The sequence below is a fragment of the Salvelinus sp. IW2-2015 genome, linkage group LG13, assembly GCF_002910315.2.
Source record: "Salvelinus sp. IW2-2015 linkage group LG13, ASM291031v2, whole genome shotgun sequence".
NCBI lineage: Eukaryota > Metazoa > Chordata > Actinopteri > Salmoniformes > Salmonidae > Salvelinus > Salvelinus sp. IW2-2015.
Window position 1 is genome coordinate 15,313,054 of NC_036853.1, and position 25,383 is coordinate 15,338,436.

The window sequence follows — 25,383 nt, forward strand, 5'->3', positions numbered from 1 at the left end:
TGCACTTGGGAAGTATAAATAGAATGAAGCAGACATTCTATTTTTGCTCTATTATAGTGGTCACTATAGACATTGATCAAGTGCACAAGGCTACATGTGTGCAAAAATAACATTCACTGAGTAAAACATGTTTTACCCCCCCCCCCCACACACACACACGTGTTACTCTCAAGTTCAATACAACAAAAATAATATCTTTGGTCTACACTACACATTATTACATTGTACACTTTTTGCCTGTGGACATATGTTCTTTGTTGGCATAATTGATCTCTTTCAGGCAGAGAGTACACCTGGCATACCCCTTTTTTTCCACTGTGTTGACAAAGTGAGAAAGAGGGAAAGTGTGTGGTGTTCCTTTCACCTCTATAGTGGCATCCAGTTTAAGCAAGGCCCAGCACCAGCTACACTTGTTTAACAAGCAACGCCTCATTTTCACCTAATTCTCTCATTCTGAAAAAAACATTAAGCACATAGAGGGAAAACATTAGTTCACAGATAGTAGTTAACTAGCTAACGAACTAACATTTCACACAGATTGCCAGGGTCCAGTAAGCAACTGACGTGTTATAACTTGTAGGAATGGCAAGGAGTCGTATAACGTTACCAGTTAATACTATAGCGAATTGGTTGGTTACTAATGTTAGCTCATCTGACATTAGCTAGCTAACGTTAGCTGTCTGACTTTATTAGCCAGCTAACTTTCACACCATAAACTCAATTATTTGATCAGTTGGCTAATGTTGCTAAACATTTCACTGACTAGCTAACGGATCATTCGATCCAGCTAGCAAGATACTTAACAATGCTAACAATACTTGTTCCACCACACTTTCTCCCTCACCTCAAACTTTCCAAATGCCAGTTGTTTTCGGTTACAGTTCATGAAGTACACTTCATCACCTTCTCACCCCCGTCTCCGTGGCCAGGCTTCTCACCTACCTCTTCGTTATTGTTCAGGGGACGCGCTGCTGTAAGTTAACTGGCAAACTGCCTTTCCACTCTCTCGCTGTCTTTCCAGAGCGCGCGCTGATGCTGTAACTAGAAAATTGGTTGTCTCTTCTCTCTTCAGTCGCGTGCTGCATTCTGTTGTTATGTGAACAATTTGCTGAGCCTTGGATACAGCCAGTATTGCTCCAAACGCACATCACTAGTCATCCAGCAGTCATCCAGCAGTCATCACTAGTCATCCAGCTGTCATCCTTTGCTCCGTTCATCTTTCTCTCGATTCTGAATAGTCTCCCAGTCCCTGCCGCTGAAAAATATCCCCACAGCATATCCCACTGACGTTCTGAGAACGTTCTAAGAAAGTTGCKTGATGGTCCCAAGGGAATGTTTGCTGTGGGACCTTTGTCTGGATCCCTGTACTTTCCCAGGACGTAGCTGAGAACCATTTCAGGACTTTCATTTTACTAGTCCTTAGGACTTTGCGTGATGATCCCAGGGAACATTCTCTGGGAGAACTTTATGTAGTTCCCTGTAAGTTAGCAGGACATCACTGAAGACAGGACGTTCTCAGAACTTTCATTTTACTAGTCCTTAGGACGTCGTGTGATGATCCAAAGGGAACTTTGTATAATAATAAATGTATGCCATTTAGCAGACGCTTTTATCCAAAGAGACTTACAGTCATACATTTGTCCTATGGGTAGTCACGGGAATCAAACCCATAACCCTGGCATTTCAATTTCCATGCTACTACCACTCTTCGGGGGACATTGTGTACTGTAGTTCCCTATAAGTTCCCAGGATGTCATGGAGGACCATGTCAGGACTTTAAGACCTTTTTAGGACGTTCTCAGGACTGACATTTTACTAGTCCTTAGAACGTTGTGTAATGGTCACAAGGGAACGTTATCTATGGGACCTTTTTCTAGTTCCCGGATTTGTCTCTGGGAGGTTTTAGCACATTCTTGGGACGTTGTGGCATGGTCCCCTGGAGGTTTTGTCTGGCTCTCAGTTTGTCCCGGGGACGTCCCCGAGGACACTTTTCTGACTTTCTTGGGTTGTTGTGTCATGGTCCCCAGGATGTTTTTTTTTTTTCCCGGTTGGTCCCAAGAATGTCCTGGTCCCCTGGAGGTTTTTTCTAGTTCCTGGTTTGTCCCGGGGACTTTTTTAGGACATTGGTCGTGGTCCCCTGGAAGTTTTGTCTAGTTCCCGTTTTGTCCCGGGGACATTCTTGGGATGTTGTGTCATGGTCCCCTGGAGGTTTTGTCTAGTTCACAATTTGTTGCAGGGATTTCCCGAAGACGTTTTTTAAGACTTTCATGGGATGTTGTGTCATGGTCCCATTGAGGTTTTGTCTAGTTCCCGGTTTGTCCCGGGGATGTTTTTAGGACGATATTTGGACATTGGTCATGGTCCCCTGGAAGATTTCTCTAGTTCCCATTTGGTCCCGGGGACGTCCCTGAGGAGATTTTAGCATGTTCTTGAGACGTTGTGTCATGCTCCCCTTGAGGTTTTGTCTAGCTCCCGGTTTGTCCCGAGGACGTCCCCAAAGTCGTTTTTAGGACGTTCTTGGGACATTGTGTAATGCTCCCCTGGTCGTTTTTGTCACGTGATGGTAGCAGGTGTCTCACACCATTATAAGTAAAGTAATGCAAATGGTATGGGGGTTTTAAGTTAAGTGGTACACTATTCAGCTATATTTGATATGATCAATATGACACCCCCTCTGGAGTGTGCTGACCTTTCTGCTGCGCCACAAAGACTGTAGGACTTTAGTCCCCATTCATTACCTTTAATACATCTCATTATCAGTTAATCTGACTATTCTGTCATTGATTTAACTGACTTATTTCAGCAATTTGAGTTTGGGTTTTGAGTATAGTTTTCTAATGTTGGTGGGGCATATTCTATTTTAATGTCACTGAATCACTATGCTAAATATTCTATTTTTTCTTAAGTGTATTTTTAAAAGAGCTGAGATTTACTTTGAAGTGCAAAGCGTAGGAATAGGCCTACAGGTGAAATCAATCATTGATAGAGACATGGTGGCGTAGCAGGAAGATCAGAATGCTGTTGAAGTTGTGAGGGCATTAAATAATAATTACTGTATGAATAAACATGCACAATGTAATCATGTATGTCAAATATATACTTTGAAAACACTGCATGATAAAAGCATCGTTAGTGTGTGTGGGCATTGTCAAAAGACAAAGAGCTGTGACTGGAACAGTGGCTCACCAATCAGGGCCTTGATGGGCTTAGCAACAGTAACAAGGGGTGATGTGTAATGAAACTAGGGTGCGCACATACCCTGGGCACAATACTTTTCTTTGCAACGATCAGGTGGCGTCCCCGGGACAAACCAGGAAGTAGACAAAAAACCTCCACATGACCATGACACAGCGTCCCAAGAACGTTCAGGGGACCATGACAACTTTCCAAGAATGTCCTAAAATGTCCTCGGGGACATCCCCAGGACAAACCAGGAACTAGAAAAAACTTCCAGGGGACCATGACACAATGTCCTAAACACGTCCTCGGGGAGGTCCCCGGGACCAATCCGGGAACTAGGCAAAACCTCCAGGGGACCATGACACAACGTCTTGATGACTTTAGGCGACCATTTCGTGACACCCTAATGACTCATTCTGCAGTGACACTCCCCATCCAACCTGACTTGAAAGTTTGAATACTTATGTAAATGTGATATTTCATCTTTATTACATTTGGAAAAATGTAAAATAAATCAGTTTTTGCTTTGCTATTTTGGGGTATTGTGTGTAGATGGATAAAATATATATATTTCTCATCAATTTTAGAGTAAGGGCTGTAATGTAACAAAATGTGGAAACAGTCAAGGGGTCTGAATACTTTCCGAATGCACAGTCATTCAGAATTTTACACCAGGAGTAGGCCTATAATTTTGCCACAGGGGATCAATGGCTTTTTTTTTTATGCCTAGCTGTGGATTGTGTGTAGCCCAATCACAAGGAATACAGTCGGGAATGAGCAGAAAATCTGTCAGTGAACAGCATGCAGCCAAAACAGGCCTTTCCTAATATTTCAAATACAATCGCAGGAAAATATGTCTATAAGCTACCAAAATATTTTATCAACTTCCAAATAGGCCTATTGAGCAAACAGCATTGGTTTACAAAGTAAAACAAAAAGAGAGATAGGCTTTTGGCACTTGAGCGCATCAGCCAGCCCTGCTGAGTGTGCGGCGCATCATTGAGTTTATTCAGTGAAACTGGAAAGCTTTTTTAGGACTATAATTTCCTCCTCATATTGTATATGTCTCCACAAACCAAGGCCTAGGCTATTGGTGGATTCAAGACGAGGTTGTTTTAATTGATCTCAGTTTGTCAGTGCCAAAGTAGCCTGTCATTTCGATCATTTGTGCGGTATAAAAAAATATTCAGTCATGTAAAATTATGTAGAATTGCATGCATTTTTCCTGGACCCTAGGCTAAAACCCCCCAAAAATCCCCACGTGTGCAACTTCTGCAACCACTTCTACACTACGGCTCTATTCCACTAGGCAAAAGCGATGATAATTCATGCGAAGCTTTATTATAAAAGGTGATTATTTTTCATGCGTTCCAGTACCTCAGAGCCCCCCAGGTCACCTCTCTATTGAACTCACTTTTTGTTCCGGCACCTTCCAATTTACAAATGAAGCACTGCCTCTAGCCTACACATATTAGACCATCCTCTGCATCCATTATTACACTCATCCCATTAAGGCCCAACTTTAATGAGTCCTGGGGAACATGTGACCTTCCCATACAGAACACATTTCACTCTCACACATAACTGCTGCATTTCACAATTTCTCCATTGATGCATTATTCTGGGAAAGACTCCCCTTGCCTTTGCTAGCACCAATTTAATTTCTTTGTAGTCTGTGCCAGGCAATTTCTCTGCAAGGCTCTCCATCTCCATCTCATGTGCTCATTTATGAGCTACACACAACCCCGATAAACTACAGTACAGATGTTTCCTTTCACTCCTGCTCGCAACACATTTTACCACCTCCCCCTCTCGATATACACCATTATGTACTTTGGCCAAACTCAAGCACCTTTTCCAACACACAACATCAATTTGGTGGCTAATAAATCATTTAGCATCAGCACATGAAGCATTTAACTGTGCTGAACTAAAACTTTAAATATGAAATAACAAATAGGCCGTGTTCATCAAACCTCGTCTCAGTAAATGCAGAGAGGAGAGAAAAGGAGAGATTGCGCCTCATCACAGATCTTACAGTGCACAGTGCATTCAAAGAGTAGTCAAACCCCTTGACTTCTTTCACATTTTGTTACGTTAGTCATATTCTAAAATTGATTAAATAGTTTATTTTCCAGATCAATCTACACACAATAGCCTATGACGGCAAAGAAAAAACCTGTTTTTCGAAATTTTAGCACATTTATGACAAATTAACTGAAATATCACATTTACATAAGTATTCAGACCCCTTACTCAGTACGTTGTTGAAGCACCTTTGGCAGCGATTACAGCCTCGAGTCTTTTTGGTTATGACGCTACAAGCTTGGCAAACCTGAATTTTGGGAGTTTCTCCCATTCTTYTCTGCAGATCCTCTCAAGCTCTGTCAGGTTGATCAATGGATGATCAATGGAAACAGGATGCACCTGAGCTCAATTTTGTGTCTCATAGCAAAGGGTCTGAATACTTATGCAAATAAGGTATTTGTCAGGCGGTGGGTGTAGCTGGTGCAGGAAGTCAGGCGCAGGAGAGCAGAGATGAGTGAACAATGCACTTTACTTAAGAAATAGCACAAAGTAACAATACCAATGTGCGAACAATAACGGTTGCCACAAAGCACGGGTGAAAACAGCACCCGTGAAAAAACCAGCCGGAAACGTACCGACCTGAACAACAAACAATCACACACAGACATGGGGGAAACAGAGGGTTAAATACATGACCAGTAATAGGGAAATGAAAACCAGGTGTGTGGGAAACACAGACAAAACCAATGGAAAATGAAAAGTGGATCGCGATGGCTAGAAGACCGACGACGTCGACCGCCGAGCGCAGCCCGAACAAGGAGAGGCACCGACTTCGGAGGAAGTCGTGACAGTATTTTGATCATTTATTTTATTTGACCTGTTTTCACTTTGCAATTAGGGGGTATTGTGTGTAGATTAATGAGGAAAACAATTAATTGAATCAATTTTAGAATAAGGCTGTAACGTAACAAAATGTGGAAAAAGTCAAGGGGTCTGAATACTTTCCAAATGCACTGTACACTAAGCCTGTCCCACTTCACATCCCAATCTGCCTGAGAGGGGAACCTTGTGTGTGTGGTGTGTGTGGTGTGTGTGTGGTTGTGTGTGTGTGTGTGTGTGGTGTGTGTGTGTGTGTTGTGTGTGGTGTGTGTGTGTGTGTGTGTGTGTGTGTGTGTGGTGGTGTGTGTTGTGAGGAGACATGAAAGTTGCTTGGAGGTAGCTGAAACAGCCTGCAATCTCATTGAGGCAGCAGTAATCAGGTCCATGTTAGACAACACGGGGCCTGACACCAGACTGTCTCTGTACCACAGAGTGGTCCAGGCCTGATAAGCAGCACAACAGTAACTAGTGCTTGTGGCTTCAGAACATATCATCAACAAGGCTTTGTAAATCTGTTTTACCACTACAGTGCTCTCCGTCGGTGTTATAGATGGCTGCACAAACAACGCTGATACACTTGGACTTAGTTGCTGCCCAGCAGCAGTTAAGAGGAAATAATTAATACAGGGCCTTTATAAACATCAAAACAAAAACTTAAAAGCCCCACTTAGAAATAATTAAATGAATAATGTTGTTTATCGACGACTTTCCAGTGCATAGCTAATGTAGTAGATATGCTGCCTGAGCATGCAGGCTCTCACATGATACCTCATTCTCCTGAGTGGCCTAGAACCACTATCAGAGATAATCCAAAGCAAGTTTAAAAATGGCTCCGTTGGAGAGCATCCAGCTCTCTTCTTCCCACCCACCCTCGCACAAGCTTCACCCTGAGAGTGACTGGTGATCTATTCTGGTGATCAAAATCCTGTTACACTTAATCAGTGAAGTTCTCCACTGACACCTCCATAATTTGGGACTGACCGAGGAGAGTTCCTGCTAAATTACTGTCCTTACATCACCACACCCAACAGGACGAAAGATGAAAATATTTCTAATAAGCTGGAAAAAAGCTAATGTTGAATTTTTTATTTTTGATCAGAAAATAGTGATTTCATGTTGACGTGAGTGAACCAAAAGAGAGGAAAGGCTGGTCAACAGTGTGCATTAGAAAGCAGGCTGGGGAACGAGGCATTGGCAAATAATCAACCTGCATTGTCTAATTGGGATTCCAGTGGTGACGCAGCGGGCCATACCATTCAGAACTCTGGGAAAGGATTAAAGAAGAAGAAAACAGACCCAATCCAGTATGCTTTGATTTCTTATAACAATATTTGCAACAAAAACATGTCTAAACTGGTACAGGAAGATAAAAACTAGGAACTGTCTAAAACAATACAAAGCAGTCGCAGGGTTCTCCGATGTCAAGTGAAAACATTGCCAAAATTCCATCACAAAATAAAAGCTCGCTCTACCTTAGGTGCTACCCAATGGACTGGCCTGAAATCAGTCTGACAGCAACAATGTGCAAAGAATAGGATTTTAGAAAACCAAAACGAGCAATTCATGAACCCCTGTCCTTGATACTATAAAAGCTACTGTAAATTCTACATTATGTATTCGCCAGAACTTGACAAGGTTAAGCACTGAGAATGAAAAATCCTTTACTATATTTCATGAAACTATTATGAGCAGCAGCAGGCCATGCAAGAATTTATAACATATATTATTTATCTCAGATTTTACTTTGACCTACTTCAGAATTCTATGCAGTGCAATATAACGGTATGAAACTAAATGCAAAGACTGATACAAAGATAGATAAGACTGCTTTACAGAAGATGCAAACAATGCACATCTTCATTCACAGAATGACTATGATGACTTTCACTGGTGCTCACCCAGCGGGCAACATTAGAATGGGACATCATAATAACGTGACATTCTTTTTGTTTGTTGGGTAATATGGTTTATCCCCTTCCCTGTTATGCTGATTGCATTCGTACCAATCAACGCTGTTGGTGGAACCGATCACATAACCCTGAGATATCAAAATAGTATTATTTATTTCAACATTACTGGAAGACTGTGCAACACACAACACGTCACAGGCAAGGTAGATTTTGTGGGTTTTTAGACCCTTATGTACAGTTGAAGTCGGAAGTTCACATACACTTAGGTTGGAATCATTAAAACTCGTTTTCAACCACTCCACAAATTTCTTGTTAACAAACTATAGTTTTGGCAGGTCGGTTAGGACATCTACTTTGTGCATGACACAAGTCATTTTTCCAACAATTGTTTACAGACAGATTATTTCACTTGTAATTCACTGTATAACAATTCCAGTGGGTCAGAAGTTCACATACACTAAATTGACTGTTCCTTTAAACAGCTTGGAAAATTCCAGAAGTGCAAATCAATCCCAGAACAACAGCAAAGGACCTTGTGAAGATGCTGGAGGAAATAGGTACAAAGGTATCTATATCCACAGTAAAATGAGTCCTATATCGACATAACCTGAAAGGCCGCTCAGCAAGGAAGAAGCCACTGCTCCAAAACCGCCATAAAAAAGCCAGACTACGGTTTGCAACTGCACATGGGGACAAAGATCGTACTTTTTGAAGAAATGTCCTCTGGTCTGATGAAACAAAAATAGAACTGTTTGGCCATAATGGCCATCGTTATGTTTGGAGGAAAAAGGGGGAGGCTTGCTAGCCGAAGAAAACCATCCCAACCGTGAAGCACGGAGGTGGCAGCATCATGATGTGGGGGTGCTTTGCTGCAGGAGGGATTGGTGCACTTCACAAAATAGATGGCATCATGAGGTAGGAAAATGATGTGGATATATTGAAGCAACATCTCAAGACATCAGTCAGGAAGTTAAAGCTTGGTTGCAAATGGGTCTTCCAAATGGACGTTGACCCCAAGCATACTTCCAAAGTTGTGGCGAAATGGCTTAAGGACAACAAAGTCAAGGTATTGGAGTGGCCATCACAAAGCACTGACCTCAATCCTATAGAAAATCTGTGGGCAGAACTGAAAAAGCATGTGCGAACAAGGAGGCCTACAAACCTGACTCAGTTACACCAGCTCTGTCAGGAGGAATGGGCCAAAAATTCATCCAACGTATTGTGGGAAGCTTGAGGAAGGATACCTGAAACGTTTGACCCAAGTTTAAATTGTTTAAGGCAATGCTACCAAATGCTAATATAGTGTATGTAAACTTCTGACCCACTGGGAATGTGATGAAAGAAATAAAAGCTGAAAGAAATAATTCTCTACTATTATTCTGACATTTCACATTCTTAAAATGAAGTGGGGATCCTAACTGACCTAAAACAGGGAATTTTTACTAGGATTAAAATGTCAGGAATTGTGAAAAACTGAGTTTAAATGTATTTGGCTAAGGTGTATGTAAACTTCTGACTTCAACTGTAGGTGTCATAACCAGCCATAAAATAATTCAATATATGTCACAACAGTGTTATGACCATATTTTCTGCCCAACAGGCTTCTATTGGGCATAAAATTATCTGAAACACAACCAAAAAGTACAGCAAATGCATCCAACAAATTTGTAGTAAATATTGGGACCAAATATTTAACTTTTTACTACTTTAATACACATATAAGTGAATTTGTCCCAATAGGTTTGGTCCCCTAAAATGGACTATGTACAAAAAGTGCTGTAATTTCTAAACGGTTCAATCGACAGTCTGAACTTTAACGTCATAGTCACTCTATAATTTAAAATCCAAAGTGCTGGAGTACAGAGCCAAAACAACAACAATTGTCATTGTCCCAATACTTTTGGAGCTCACTGTACAGTATCTCCACTGTTTATAGCATCAGTATGGACTCAAGTGCTGCACCTCTCAAATAACAGAATTTAAAAAATGAAATCCAATGGTGGAGTCAGGTGTAACGACAGGTCAATGGAATGAGCTCCATTCAATAGCGGTTACCGTCGCGTCATCATACAAGCGCATCTAAAACAGAACATGTTTCCTCAGCAGAAAAGGACCTCTTTCGATAGACATACCTACAGTTTAAGTGAATCAAAGCTCTATGGACTCGGTCTAGATTCAGAACTGTGAGTTGTTCTGAGAGCTGTAAGGAGTGACCAGGGAGAACAATCTCTGGAAAGTTATAGGAAACCTTGTAAAACTTGTCCAATACCGTATCTTTGGTTCCTCCATTCTTTTTCTTAATATAGCGCTGATTAAATGGGGTATTTGAGCACTAGTGAATTAGGCACAACTTAAAACATTAGTCAAATCTTACAATGTCAAAGGTCCATATTTGTTATTGTTACTACAAAAAGAGATGACAGTGACTGATTGGACTAATGAGCCAAATCTGTGTTCAAATCCTGCTAGTGCTCTGAAGCAGTGTATTTCTCTTCCTTTTCATCTCAAAAGTGTTATTACAGAGGGTTGTGCCATTCCGTCAGGCCTGAGCAGAGCATGACATCTCCATCCTGATAGGGCCCTGCAGAGAGAGGGTAAGGATGGTTTAAGGTGCCCTGTAATCTGGGAGAATAGTGGAATTACACAGCAGCAATGTAAAGCGTTCTCTGAATTCAACCGTCCGGTCAGCATTCTTCACAGATCCTCCCTCTCTAAGGACCACTAATGCCACCCACAACACCCATCAACCAGCCGTAGAACCACTAACCAGAAGCATGTGAGGTTATTACAACCCCAGAGCTCATTGTTGAAGGCCATCGGCCATGATTCATGTGGAAATGATATTGCATCACAGTTGCATCTTATCAAATCAATCAAATGTATTTATAAAGCCCTTTTTACATCAGCCGATGTCAAAGTGCTGAACAGAAACCCAGCCTAAAACCCCAAACAGCAAGCAACGCAAATGACATGTAGTAGCTAGAGTCATACTCCTAATGTATGTGGTATATTCATGCACTTGACAGAATGTAGGTTGAATTAACCTCTACTTTCTATTGAAGTCCTCACTTCCTCCTTGACGACAACCTTGGCCATGTATACATTTTTCATACTTGTGGAAGTACTGCTTTGCTATAAAGACCCCAACCATGATGGTTATTCACATACTACTGAATAAATCCACAGTGCTGTGTGTCAGCCTCACACCTGCAGTGAGGCGAGAGAGAAAAAGGAGCAGAATATATATACAGCACCGGTCAAAAGTTTGGACACACTTACTCATTCAAGGGTTGTAATTTATTTTTACTATTTTCTACATTGTACAATAATAGCAGTGAGAAAAAGGCGGAAAAAGGAGAATACATTCTGCTTCGTTTTCTCTCTCACCTCACTGAGGGTGTGAGGGTGCACACACACACACTACATGACCAAAAGTATGTGGACACCTGCTCGTCGAACGTCTCATTCCAAAATGAAATGTTGGAAGGGCTACTTYGATATTTGTTTAACACTTTTTTGGTTACTACATGATTCCATATGTGTTATTTCATAGTTGATGTCTTTTTATTCTACAATGTAGAAAATAGTAAAAGATCTAAATAAAGAAAACCACTGGAATGAGTAGGTGCGTCCAAACTTTCGACTGGTACTGTAGATAAAACTCACACACATTCATACTAACACACGCACGCACACACACACACACACACTGGCATACTGTGCATTCGGAAAGTATTCAGACCCCTTGACTTTTGTCATTATGGGGTATTGTGTGTAGATTTATGAGAAGAAAAAAAACGATTGAATCAATTTTAGAATAAGGCTTTAACGTAACAAAATGTAGAAAAGGGGAAGGAACACTTTCCCGAATGCACTGTATGCTGCTGCTACTCTTTATCATATATCCTGATGCCTACTCACATTTCCCTTATTTTTATATTTCTACTGATTACTGCATTGTTGGGAAAGAGCAAGCAAAAATGACAATTCACTGTACTTGTGCACGTGACAATAAAAACATTAAACTTGATGTGCACTTAATGACACGTGATTCAAAAGGTAGATATTCTTGATGTCATTTTTTTTATTGATATAGAAAATGAAATGCCCCTGTAAGAAAGAGTAAACCGGCATTTTTACAACCATTGGGAGATTCTGGACATAGTGACAAACAGAAATAATATCAGTAGATGCTTAATACCCTCCAAACATTCTACATCCAGCTTACAGAAGCAACAGTTCCTAAATCCAAGGTATTAACAGCATATTAAGAGAATAGGTGAATCATCCAAGTATGTCTGCATGCAAGAGTTTGTATTAGTGTTATATAATGAAGCACGTTTTCAATAAATATGACAGGCTGATGTTTAGCCAACAAGGTCAAATAATTTATTTTTACCCCACATTAATATTTTTTTATTTAATCTATTCATTTTAGCAGATTTTTTTATTTATTTTTTTATTTAACCTTTATTTAACCAGGTAGGCAAATTGAGAACACGTTCTCATTTACAATTGCGACCTGGCCAAGATAAAGCAAAGCAGTTCGACACATACAACAACACATAGTTACACATGGAGTAAAACAAACATATAGTCAATAATACAGTGAAAAAAAAAAAAAAGTTTCTAGTATACAATGTGAGCAAGTGAGTGGAGATAAGGGAGGTGAAGGCAAACAAATATATGTATTAAATAAATAAAATATAAAAAGGCCATGGAGGCGAAGTGAGTACAACACAGCAAGTAAAATAAAAATAAAAAAAACAATGAATGGTTGGTTTGCAGTGGAAGAAAGTGCAAAGTAGAGACAGAAATAATGGGGTGCAAAGGAGCAAAATAAATTAATTAATAAATACAGTAGGTAAAGAGGTAGTTGTTTGGGCTAAATTGTAGATGGGTTATGTACAGGTGCAGTAATCTATGAGCTGCTCTGACAGCTGGTGCTTAAAGCTAGTGAGGGAGATAGTGTTTCCAGTTTCAGAGATTTTTGTAGTTCGTTCCAGTCATTGGACAGAGAAACTGGAAGGAGAGCGTCCAAGGAAGAATTGGTTTTGGGGGTGACTAGAGAGATATACCTCTGGAGCGGTGCTATAGATAAGGGGGGACTTTACCTAGCAGGGTCTTGTAGATGACCTGGAACCAGTGGGTTTGGCGACGAGTATGAAGCGAGGGCCAGCCAACGAGAGTGTACAGTCGCAGTGGTGGGTAGTATATGGGGCTTTGGTGACAAAACGGATGGCACTGTGATAGACTGCATCCAATTTATTGAGTAGGGTTTTGGAGGCTATTTTGTAAATGACATCACCGAAGTCGGAGATTGGTAGGATGGTCAGTTTTACACAAGGGTATGTTTGGCAGCATGAGTAAAGGATGCTTTGTTGCGGAATAGGAAGCCAATTCTAGATTTGACTTTGGATTGGAGATGTTTGATGTGAGTCTGGAAGGAGAGTTTACAGTCTAACCAGACACCTAGGTATTTGTAGGTGTCCACATATTCTAAGTCAGAGCCGTCCAAAGTAGTGATGTTGGACAGGCGGGCAGGAGCAGGCAGCGATCGGTTGAAGAGCATGCATTTGTTTTACTTGTATTTAAGAGCAGTTGGAGGCGCGGAAGGAGAGTTGTATGGCATTGAAGCTCGCCTGGAGGGTTGTTAACACAGTGTCAAAAGAAGGGCCAGAAGTAACAGAAGTGTCGTCTGCGTAGAGGTGGATCAGAGAATCACCAGCAGCAAGAGCGACATCATTGATGTAAACAGAGAAGAGAGTCGGTCCAAGGATTGAACCCTGTGGCACCCCATAGAGACTGCCAGAGGCCCGGACAACGACCTCCGATTTGACACACTGAACTCGATCAGAGAAGTAGTTGGTGAACCAGGCGAGGCAATCATTAGAGAAACCAAGGCTGTCGAGTCTGCCAATGAGGATGTGGTGATTGACAGAGTCAAAGGCCTTGGCCAGGTCAATGAATACGGCTGCACAGTATTGTTTCCTATCGATGGCGGTTACAATATCGTTTATGACCTTGAGCGTGGCTGAGGTGCACCCATGACCAGCTCTGAAACCAGATTGCATTGCGGAGAAGGGTGTGGTGGGATTCGAAATGGTCGGTAATCTGTTTGTTGACTTGGCTTTCGAAGACCTTAGAAAGGCAGGGTAGGATAGATATAGGTCTGTAGCAGTTAGGGTCAAGGGTGTCCCCCCTTTGAAGAGGGGGATAACCGCAGCTGCTTTCCAATCTTTGGGGATCTCAGACGACACGAAAGAGAGGTTAGAGAGGCTAGTAATAGGGGTGGCAAAAATTTCAGCAGATAGTTTTAGAAAGAAAGGGTCCAGATTATCTAGCCCGGCTGATTTGTAAGGGTCCAGATTTTGCAGCTCTTTCAGAACATCAGCTGACTGTATTTGGGAGAAAGAGAAATGGAGGGCTTGGCGAGTTGCTGTGGGGGTGCAGTGCTGTTGACCGGGGAAGGGGTAGCCAGGTGGAAAGCATGACCAGCCGTAGAAAAAAGCTTATTGAAATTCTCAATTATAGTGGATTTGTCGGTGGTGACAGTGTTTCCTATCTTCAAGCGGTTGGAAGCTGGGAGGAGGTGTTCTTATTCTCCATGGACTTTACGGTGTCCCAGAACTTTTTTGAATTTGTGTTGCAGGAAGCAAATTTCTGCTTGAAAAAGCTACCTTGGCTGTTCTAACTGCCTGTGTATATTGGTTTCTGGCTTCCCTGAAAAGTTGCATATCACGGGGCTGTTCGATGCTAATGCAGAACGCCATAGGATGTTTTTCTGTTGGTTAAGGGCAGTCAGGTCAGGAGAGAACCAAGGGCTATATCTGTTCCTGGTTCTAAATTTCTTGAATGGGGCATGCTTATTCAAGATGGTGAGGAAGGCATTTTAAAAAAAATGACCAGGCATCCTCTACTGACGGGATGAGATCAATATCCTTCCAGGATACCCGGCCAGGTCGATTAGAAAGGCCTGCTCGCTGAAGTGTTTCAGGGAGCGTTTGACAGTGATGAGTGGAGGTCGTTGACCGCTGACCCATTACGGATACAGGCAATGAGGCAGTGATCGCTGAGATCTTGGTTGAAAACAGCAGAGGTGTATTTGGAGGGCAAGTTGTTAGGATGATATCTATGAGGGTACCCGTGTTTACGGAATTGGGGTGGTACCTGGTAGGTTCATTGATAATTGTTGTGAGATTGAGGGCATCAAGCTTAGATTGTAGGGTGGCTGGGGTGTTGAGCATGTTCAAATTTAGGTCGCCTAGCAGCACGAGCTCTGAGATAGATGGGGGGCAATCAGTTCACATATAGTGTCCAGAGCACAGCTGGGCAGATCAGCAGCAGCTGGCGGGGTCAAGGGTGTGCTCTATAACAGGCGGCAACGTGAGAAGACTTTGTTTTTAAGAGGTGGATTTTTAAAATAGAAGTTCAAATTGTTTGGAACAGACCTGGATAGTATAACAGAACTCTGCAGGCAGTCTTTGCAGTAGATTGCAACACCGCCCCCTTTGGCCGTTCTATCTTGTCTGAAAATCTTGTAATTGGGGATGAAAATGCTCTTATCCAGAGCAACTTACTGTAGTGAGTGCATACATTTTCATACTTTTATACTGGTCCCTCGTGGGAATTGAACCCACAACCCTGGTGTTGCAAGTGCCAGGCTCTACCAACGGAGCTACATGGGACAAGAGGATCAGATATTTAAAAACGAACATACCCCATCAAAACGACAAAGAAGCCATGAAAATCATGCAAAGTTATGGTTTGTACAGAGTGTAAAAGGCGTTGTATGGTCAATCAGAGGTCTGCAATGGCCGTGCAGCATTTACGATACGGCCTCTGCAGAAATCAGGGCACTCATACATACATCTTGCGCTTCGTGGAGCAGAGCAGAGCTGTTGTGAAGGAAGTTGTCAAGGTTTTGAGTTTGTGTTTATGCAGGACCTCCCGCACCCACCCACCGTCAACCAATCATGTCAATGCGGAGCTATAAGGAGCCCTCCGCACTGTTACAACATTTGGGAGGCACAAAGCCATTCAGTACGGAGCTCAATTTGGCCTCAGCATGTCTCCGGAGGCTCCGCAATTGTGTCACACACTCCATACAGAGCCTCCGACCACATTTTCGGCTCAAGCACAAATTGGCTTTTATCCAAGATAATGGTGTTCAGTTCATCATACCTATTCTTTACTTTGAAAAAAAGAGTGAACAGCTGGTAATAAAGGTTCATGAAACATGCAGAATGGGACGTGTTTCAATTGTGAGCTCTGACAATTAATGCATTAGCTCATTCCTTTTGTGACATGTGCAGGTAATTTTCTATGAACCTATATCAGCAGGAATGAAATGAAATTAGGTCTCTGTCTATCTAAAATTGGACGATTTAKAACAGAATTGGTTTTTAATGCAGTATTGGAATGAGTTCTTCAAAATAAGTTAACATGAGCCAGAAACTGAAGCTAGCTGGCTAACTCTAACCCAATTGAATCTCAGGAGCACATCAGTCTCACTACACCTTYGGGAGTGCAAAAGGAGATAGCATTCACTTTAGGTACAACAAGGTAGTGTACAGTACAGCCTTACCTAATACAGTAAGCATTCGTGTAGTGTTAAAACACATTGTGAACTCAATAGCATCAGTTGACTGCAGCTTTATAWAATTACACATCTGTTTGGGTCTTCAGGCACATGATGAGTAGACATAATATAATGATTGACTAGGAGTTGTGTTGTTGTCCTGAGATCTACCTCAGAGGCTATTATCTGCCATAGTCATCTCCCCTTCGCCCTCTAGCCAAGCCTGGCCAATGGCAACCCTGCTGAGACACAAATCAAAGCTGACTGCTGCTTGCACTGTCTGTCCACTCAGACTACACACTTCTGTCAGCTGCCTGTTAGCACATGGTTAGCTACTCTCTATACATTCAGCATAAAATGTACAACATACTGTACATTAGTCTTGCTTGGTCAGACTTACAGAACAAAAGAGGCCAGGTCTAATTTGACGAGAAGACAAGACGTGCATTGATCAAACTGGATGATTCTTAAAATGCAACTTCAGACTTTGTCAGCTTAACAAGTTGCTATGGGTTTTCCTAGGATATCAGTGGCCCTTCAGATTCAGAATATAAAAACGTGCAGAAAGACATGAGTTTTTATTACTCGTCGTCTCCAGTCAATTTCCGTAATTTCTATAGTTGAGATAATGGAACCCAAAAGGCAGGAATACTTTTACTCGCTARTGTGGGAACTCATACTAGAAGAAAAAAGCCAGTAGATTCATACAAAAACCACTGTCCTTTCAGACAGGCAGAATAAGGCACAGMGCCAGGGGGAACCTATGGCTATACAAGCCAGCCAAAGCCTACCCTTTCTAATTTTGCACTTCATATCCTGGATCAATAGTTGAGAATTATTGGAAAGGAGAATGGGCAAAAGCAAATTCCTCAAGTGATACAGTCCATGGTGCTATAACTATTAGGAGTAATAGGCTAGGTTGTCACAAAACATCAGACATCACATGGTTTCTTGTTTTCAAGCCTGAGGGGAAAAGTGATCCGTTTATTTCTGGGAGAAAAACAATGTAAAGGGTTAGTCCATTCTTTCCACACTACTGTTCTTTGTGGTCGAGGTCCAGGTAATGCAAATGCAATGCCACATAAGCATAGAGAGGTGAGACCWTACACAGAAAGTACATTTAATACTGCTCAATGCAGCAGTTTGCCTCTCTCAATTCAATTCAAGGACTTTATTGGTATGGGAAACACATGTTAACAAAGTAAAATAGATAATAAACAATAACAATTAACAGTAAACATTACACTAACAGAAGGTCCCAAAACAATAAAGACATTGAAAATGTCATATTATGTCTATATACTGTGTTGTAACGATGTGCAAATAGTTAAAGGACAAAAGGAAAAATAAATCAACTTAAATATGGGTTGTATTTACAATGGTGTTGGTTTCTTCACTGGTTGCCATTTTCTTGTGGCAACAGGTCACAAATCTTGCTGCTGTGATGGCACACTGGTATTTCACCCAGTAGATATCAGAGTTCCTCAAAATTGGATTTGTTTTCAAATTCTTTGTGGATCTGTGTAATCTGAGGGAAATATGTGTCTCTAATATGGTTAAGAAATGCAGCTCAGTTTCCACCTCATTTTTGTGGGCAGTGTGCACATAGCCTGTCTTCTCTTGAGAGCCAGGTCTGCATACGTCGGCCTTTCTCAATAGCAAGGCTATGCTCACTGAGTCCGTACATTGTCAAAACTTTCCTTAATTTTGKGTCAGTCACAGTGGTCAGGTATTCTGCCACTGTGTACTCTCCGTTTAGGGCCAATTAGCATTCTAGTTTGCTCTGTTTTTCTGTTAATTCTTTGTGTCAAGTAATTATCTTTTTGTTTTCTCATGATTTGGTTGGGTCTAATTGTGTTGCTGTCCTGGGGCTCTGTGGGGTCTGTTTGTGTTTGTGAACAGAGCCCCAGGACCAGCTTGCTKAGGGGACTCTTCTCCAGGTCATCTCTCTGTAGGTGATGGCTTTGTTATGGAAGGTTTGGGAATCGCTTCCTTTTAGGTGGTTGTAGAATTTAACAGCTCTTTTCTTAAATTTTGATAATTAGCGGGTATCGGTCTAATTCTGCCCTGCATGCATTATTTGGTGTTTGACGTTGTACACGGAGGATATTTTTTGAAGAATTCTGCATGCAGAGTCTCAGTTTGGTGTTTTTCCCATTTTGTGAATTATTGGTTGGTGATTCAAGTATTTTTAGCCAGATCCTAATTGGTATGTCGAATTGTATGTTCCTTTTGATGGTATATAAGGCCCTTCTTGCCTTGTCTCTCAGTTCGTTCACAGCTTTGTTGAAGTTACCTGCGGCGCTGATGTTTAGGCTGTATAGTTTTTGTGTGTGCTCTAGGGCGACGGTGTCTCTCTCTCTCTCTTTCTGCCGCTCTCCTTACCACACACTGCATATGAATGAATGCAATAAGACATGGCCGACAGGCACCCTGATCCACAATGCAGGCTGATAGGGATATTTACCACACTCACAAGAGCTCTTTACCACTTTAAGCAAGAAAAGGCACTAGATAATTAATTGAGATTATGCTGTGAGAAATATGCAGTGCTTCTGCAGTCAGCACAGGTGGCAAAGGGATACAGATTGTAAAATCGCTGGCTCTTTTCTTATCCACTCTGAGTTATCCTTTGAGTTTTACAGATTAGAATAGACTCAACACACCTTAAAACTACTCAGCAGGAGGAAACAATATCCTAGAAGGCTTTAACAGGGGTTGTTTATAGTGGATAAAGGAAGTTAAATGGTAGAATATGGCCCAATGCTTGTAAACCCATGAAGAGCATTTTGTGACTTGCTGACAGTAAAACTTACCACCCTTGGTGACTAATATCTAAATGCCTCCATATTATTTAATGCAATGAAGTGAACAACTGTCAGGCAGGCAGTAATAAATTAAAACAGAGGAGCTATTCCCCTCAATGTGTACACTGACGTTGGAAAAGAGGCAGTCAATTTATTCAAGTCMTTACAGTATATTGCCCTCTCAATCAGTATCTTTTCATTGAAATGTCTAATAAAACACAGCCTACTGTACAGATGTAGGATCTTATTTTGAGCCAGTTTGCTACGGCARGAAAATAATCCTGCAGCAACAGGACATGTGAATTGTTATATGGATTATAATTCATGGATATTTTTTGTAGAGGTTGATACATTATACGTTAGGGCAAATACAGTCTAATATTTTAAAGTAGAAATTACAAACTTCTGAAGCCTTTTWAAACWTAGAATAYACTACAAGTTTGTATTTCCTGCCAAGCAGAAAAATTCTCATCAACAAAAGAGTTATCAAATTAAGATCCTACATCTGTATATTGYGAGTAGAAAGACAGACATTACAGCAACTTATGTTGCGTAGTTACAAGACAAACTACAGATGATTAAATGGTACTAGCAATAGAAACCCCAACCGTATCAAAACTGGTTAATAATAACACAGATGCCTCATCTTRTACCTGATGGTGACACTTAAATCATCAGAAGGACAGATATTAGCGCAAGCTTATTGCTATGTCCTCTGTTATATCTGCAATGCAATAGTTATACCCCACTGGTAAACCCCTCCATGGTARAGCCAGACACAGGAAGCTTTATTTCCAGRGAGCATCTGATGAGCTGAACATTGGGTTATAGGAGATAAGGATTTGACCTGGATTCTGCAATGCCTCGTCTCCAAGCCAACAGTGGGGTTCCCTTGGCAACTCAAAGCACACACACCATAAGGTAATTAAGAAGGAATAGCATGTTTGGCAGATTATGAAATTTGTCTTTAAGAGGTAGTGGGAGTGGCCGAACACACACCAATTTGGACATATTATGTGACACTTTCTGGTAATATGTTGTGGTTGAGGCRGCTGTCCAGACAGGGGCCGGGTGGATGGGTAGATGGTAGATGAGCTGCCCTTGGCGACAGGCCCCATGGCTCTCCCAGAGCGGCTGGCAGGGATCCAGGGGAATCAGGCCTGACTGCCCTGCCTGGCTCCTCTCCTCTCTCTTTCTGCTACTGAAGAGAGGCCCCATTAATCTCCTGCCAGCGCCAGGGCCMATCATACAAACATCACTCCCCTTACGCTGTCACTCCCAAATGTTGTGCTGCAGTCAGGCCTGATCCATTCCCATGGCAGTGCTTATGGGAGACCCCACCTTCGCCGCCACGCCTAATCTCCTCCGTGCAATCCCACCGCAGGCCCGGGAGAGTAAAGTCTCCTKCCCATATGACTAACAATCAAACCACTCTCCACTTTAAGCTGGCCGCTCCCATCAGTGAACAGAAAATCAACTGCGGTGTAGATACCATACCAATTTTGACAACTGACTCCTATTGGCATCTATCAAGGTAAAAATAAAGTAGAGAGTGAAGAGGAACTGAGAATAGATACTGTAGGATAAAATAGGTTCAAGCCTGTAACTGTATTCTCYYTGTAATATTGATTTCCTCTTCAGTTTTGACTTCAGAGTTGCATTTGTTGCCCTGGTATCTTGCTTCAGCAATGAACACACAGACTGGTGGGGAGGAGGGAAGTAAAATATCTGAGAAGAATACTGTTAGTAGAAATATATTGTATTTATTTGCAAAACGAGATGGCTGACATTTTCAGTGTGGCAGATGGACTTARCAGTGAAATATTATGAATAAGATAATGCATGTCAGGAAGCACAGACAGCAGCTGCCCATGACCATGGACAGATGCCACACCAAAGAACACCTTTTCCACTGTGTTCACAGATCCAGGAAGGGTCGCTAACATTCACATCACTTGGCACTATTTATTCTACATCTAAATTCCAGGAAAGGGTAGTCCTCTAAACTTCAGAACTATATTTARACTTGTAAAATATGAAAATATGAAAAGATAGTAATTGATTTGTCATTAGCAGTTGTTAAACTAACAGCAACTCTACAAATTTACAATTCATTAACACACAAAAATAAAACGCATTTATGTTAATTGATGAAACCCACAAATAGGGTTATGGCCGGGGGCTTAACCAAGTTSAAGATAATTTGATTATTTCTGCTTCCACTGCAGTTGTTTTAAGAGCACTAAAGTGGCAAATGTGTAATTACTAAAGGTTGAGATATATTAAAACCCCTAAAAGTCTAAGCACTTGGGATGGGGGGTGGGGGTTCTACTAAGCTAACATATGGAATTGTTTTAAGATGGTCATATCATGGATGATTTAGCTATTTGAGTTAGAATTTTAGGACCCCTGTAGGTATTAATTACATTAAAATATTATTTGATAAATCATTGAATTTGGCCTGTACTGCTATAGCCTATAGAAACGCATTGAATAACACATTCATAAATGGAAAAACAGACATTCCTTATGATTTATTTTTATACTAAGGTTTTGAAGTGACTGTCCCATATCTAGGAGATATAAGAAAGCTCAGGAATTATATATATATATATTTTTACAGATATATAACTCCTTTTTTGTGGGAGCACAAAACTACTTAAGTACCGGGTTACCTTCAGACGAGTCCTGTGACACTTGTKGGGGTTGTAGAACCAATTGGAGACCACCATCGCGTTCGTGAGAGTCCCCCCTTTCCATAATAGGGTCATATTAGTTTGTAAAACGGTTCGGACGCTAGAGACAGAAGTTGGCTCATCGGCTGTACCGACCTCAGAAAAGTCCCATGGGGCACAGAGAACACTATCGTGTTCATGAGAGCCTCATCTTTCCATAGTTTGTGGGTCAAACCGTTCGGACACTACAGTGCGGATGGCCGACATGGGTGGATGCGGTTAATTGAGACGAAGCCCATGAGAGATATCTCTAGCTTAAACAGGCAGATTTTTATGGGGATTTTTATATTATGTTAATTAGACTGATGCACGGGTGCGTTAATCAACTCTTAACGGGAAAGACCTGTTGTCAACTTTGAATGGCTAGCTAACTTTAACAGTACAGCCTGGAGCAGTTAGCTGCTGCCTCTCTGCCACAGTGAAGTGACTATTAACTGGCAGGTTGAGCTTTCATCTGCTCCCTTCAAAGGCACAAAATGTGAACAGTACCTGCTTACTAATGAGAATGGAAGACAGCTTTCAACCAGTAGCAGCAAAAATATGAACCAAATGAAAAATTAAACACCTTAGTCAAACATATGCAAATAGGAAGCTGTCAATGGCAAATTAAGCTGTATCCTTGACTGGACCTAAAAACAGATACATTCCCATAAGTTGCAACAGGATTTAGACACAAGCTAACCTGTATCATGGCAATGCATTATCAGTTCGAGTGACCTAATTATTAAGCCACTCATAAAACAGCAGGCTATTCATGACCTTCTCAATAATTGATCAATTTAAGAAACAGTTGATTTGGATTGAAATTGGATTGTACTATGGGACTACTAATAGACCCATATGCTTCCTTTTTTGGGGGGGGATATATATATATATATATATATATGTGTGTGTGTGTGTGTGTGTGTGTGTGTGTGTGTGTGTGTGAAAAATAGAATTTTTTATGAATATTGCTAGCTAAAACAGAATACCATCATGGATACCATTTTTATGTATCTGTGTCCCATATGAAGAAAATTAGAGGTAGTTTCACGAGCCAATGCTAACTAGCGTTAGCGCAATGACTGGAAGTATACAGGAACAGTTAGCATGCTAGCTCTTCCAGTTCATCCATCTTTAGTGAAGTAGATAAATGGCTTCATTTTTTATTTTTTTTATTGAACATTTTCGGGATTGAAAAACCATTTCAGTGACAATTTAAACAACCAAAACCATATCTCAGAACTAACAATCAAATAAAAGCTAGAAAGTCAGGTATAATCGAAAATTCCAAAAACTGGGCATTCAGGACCCATGCACATTGATGTTATAATGTTTGAGCAGAGGAAGACAGCATTAACCATGGCAAAATGCATAGAATTGCTGGAAATCAGCTTCAAATCTGCAAAACGTTCTCTCAGCTCAATGGAGAATCATTTTTTGAATTGCAGAAAATGTACTTTTTAGCAGCAACATTTTCTCTCCTGTTAGTTTTCACTTCCTCTTCCAATGAACTGTGGGGAGGTCAAAATAATATACCAAATCTATTCATTTTGAAATGGTTTACTTCTACTTGCAATTATAATTCACCTGATGATAAGACAACACAGGTTTGCCTGGGCGGGGGTCCCTGCCTGGGCAAGAAAAGTTCAAAAAACCCTGTTCTAAGATGAGCAGGGTTCACCTTGAATAGCTCTGATACCAGACAATCATGTCAATCATGAATATCAGGGACAAGTAGCAAGCCTGATGTAACCTATATTGTAGGTTAACGAAAAACTAATAATGGGTATATTTAATTCTAATATAAATACAACCAAGTCTTTATCAAACTTGAGTCCCAACTAAAGGAAATGATACTGGTTTGTAACATAACATTCTCAATAAAGACACACTACTTCACTTGCATTAATCATATTTGCCTGAGGTGAATGCAGATCACTGCTAGCCTATATATGAAATGTGCACATCATCTTCCAATTTGTTTAAATCAAAATGGTAACATTTGTGATCAATTCGGTGAGCTACAATATTGAATTAATTATGTCATTGCTCACTATACAGTTTCCTATTGATGGCAAGGCTTTACAGTATTAACAATAAAATTGTCACTTACGTTGTAGATGTGAGTAATTGTCCATTGGATTGTTTTACAGAATTTCGTTGAATCCAATTGTAAATCCAACACCGGGCCGTAGCCTTCTGTAGCAGGTCTATGCAGGGGTGAGTAGCCTATTCAAGGAGCATCGAACCATGGTCCGGTTTTGGTTTGCCTTCCAGTGGCAAGGAATAAACGGGTCTCTTTCAAGACAGAACAAATGAGCGTCCACATGCTGACCATATACGCTAGACTGTTAACAAATCATACAATTGTATTCCTATTCAAAGAGCAGATTTCATGAGATGATAGGCTATTGATCAAGCTGCTGCGGGTATGCGCTTTATATCATTGTAAACCGATAGATGACCACCCAGCCATTTCCCCCATACTTTTATCAAAGTGTTCAAGTTCATAATGCAATTCTAATCTTCCTTACGCATAGGCTACAATCCCGTTTAGGCGAGGTGCACATACACCGCAAAAAGAACCGGGCTGGCTGAGGCTGATTAGGGTTTGATAGATTACGCTCATTGGGTGATTCCGTCATCGAATTTCAAGGCAAGCACGGGTTAAGTCCTCTGTCCTCGTCGACGTCCTTCTTGGTGAGGTTACTGGAGGACTACTTACGAATGAAATAAAACGAGCGTTTCCTCTCCTTGCATCGATATGAGAGAGGAGGCGAAACGGTGACGTAAGAGGAGTGGTCTGCGTGCATACGCGCGTGAGTGAAGTGCGCGGCAAGGGAAAAACTGAGTTAGGATAAAAACCTGATTAAACCGTTCATAAAACTAGAACTCCACTCCACACTGACCACTGCTCCACCGCCATCTAGAATCGCTAGAGCCTGCCATATACTATACTGTATTATATTTGGATAAAACCATTCCATGTCGATGTTAACGAACAGTATAGCCAACTTTCAGTGAACTAAAAGTCCACTAATGAGGTTTAACACAGTATTTTTCAGCCTATTATTGCATATGGCTTTCACCCTTTAACTTCCAGATATAAATTTGGGCAAGCAATCTCAGCACTCTCCATATTAGACACACAGAGGAATGGTGAGCACACACACCATATTTGGCTTTATTAGAAATGTGCTCCATCTGTATGGAAAACTGGATTGAGGTCTAGTTCCCTGTTGTTTTACCTACAGTTGATGTCGGAAGTTCACATACACCTT

At 41.2% G+C, this 25,383-nt stretch overlaps 1 protein-coding gene across 1 annotated transcript in view; it reads right to left on the bottom strand.

Annotated features, from left to right (window-relative positions):
• The window catches only part of LOC139028579 (leucine-rich repeat-containing protein 7-like), a 74,707-nt gene extending 49,857 nt beyond the window's left edge, over nt 1-24,850 (bottom strand). The window contains exon 1 of the mRNA XM_070446361.1: nt 24,216-24,850. Coding sequence (XP_070302462.1) covers nt 24,216-24,240 — 25 coding nt within the window. The 5' untranslated portion in view covers nt 24,241-24,850. The remainder of the gene's footprint in view (nt 1-24,215) is intronic.
• Nucleotides 24,851-25,383: the final 533 nt, after the last annotated feature.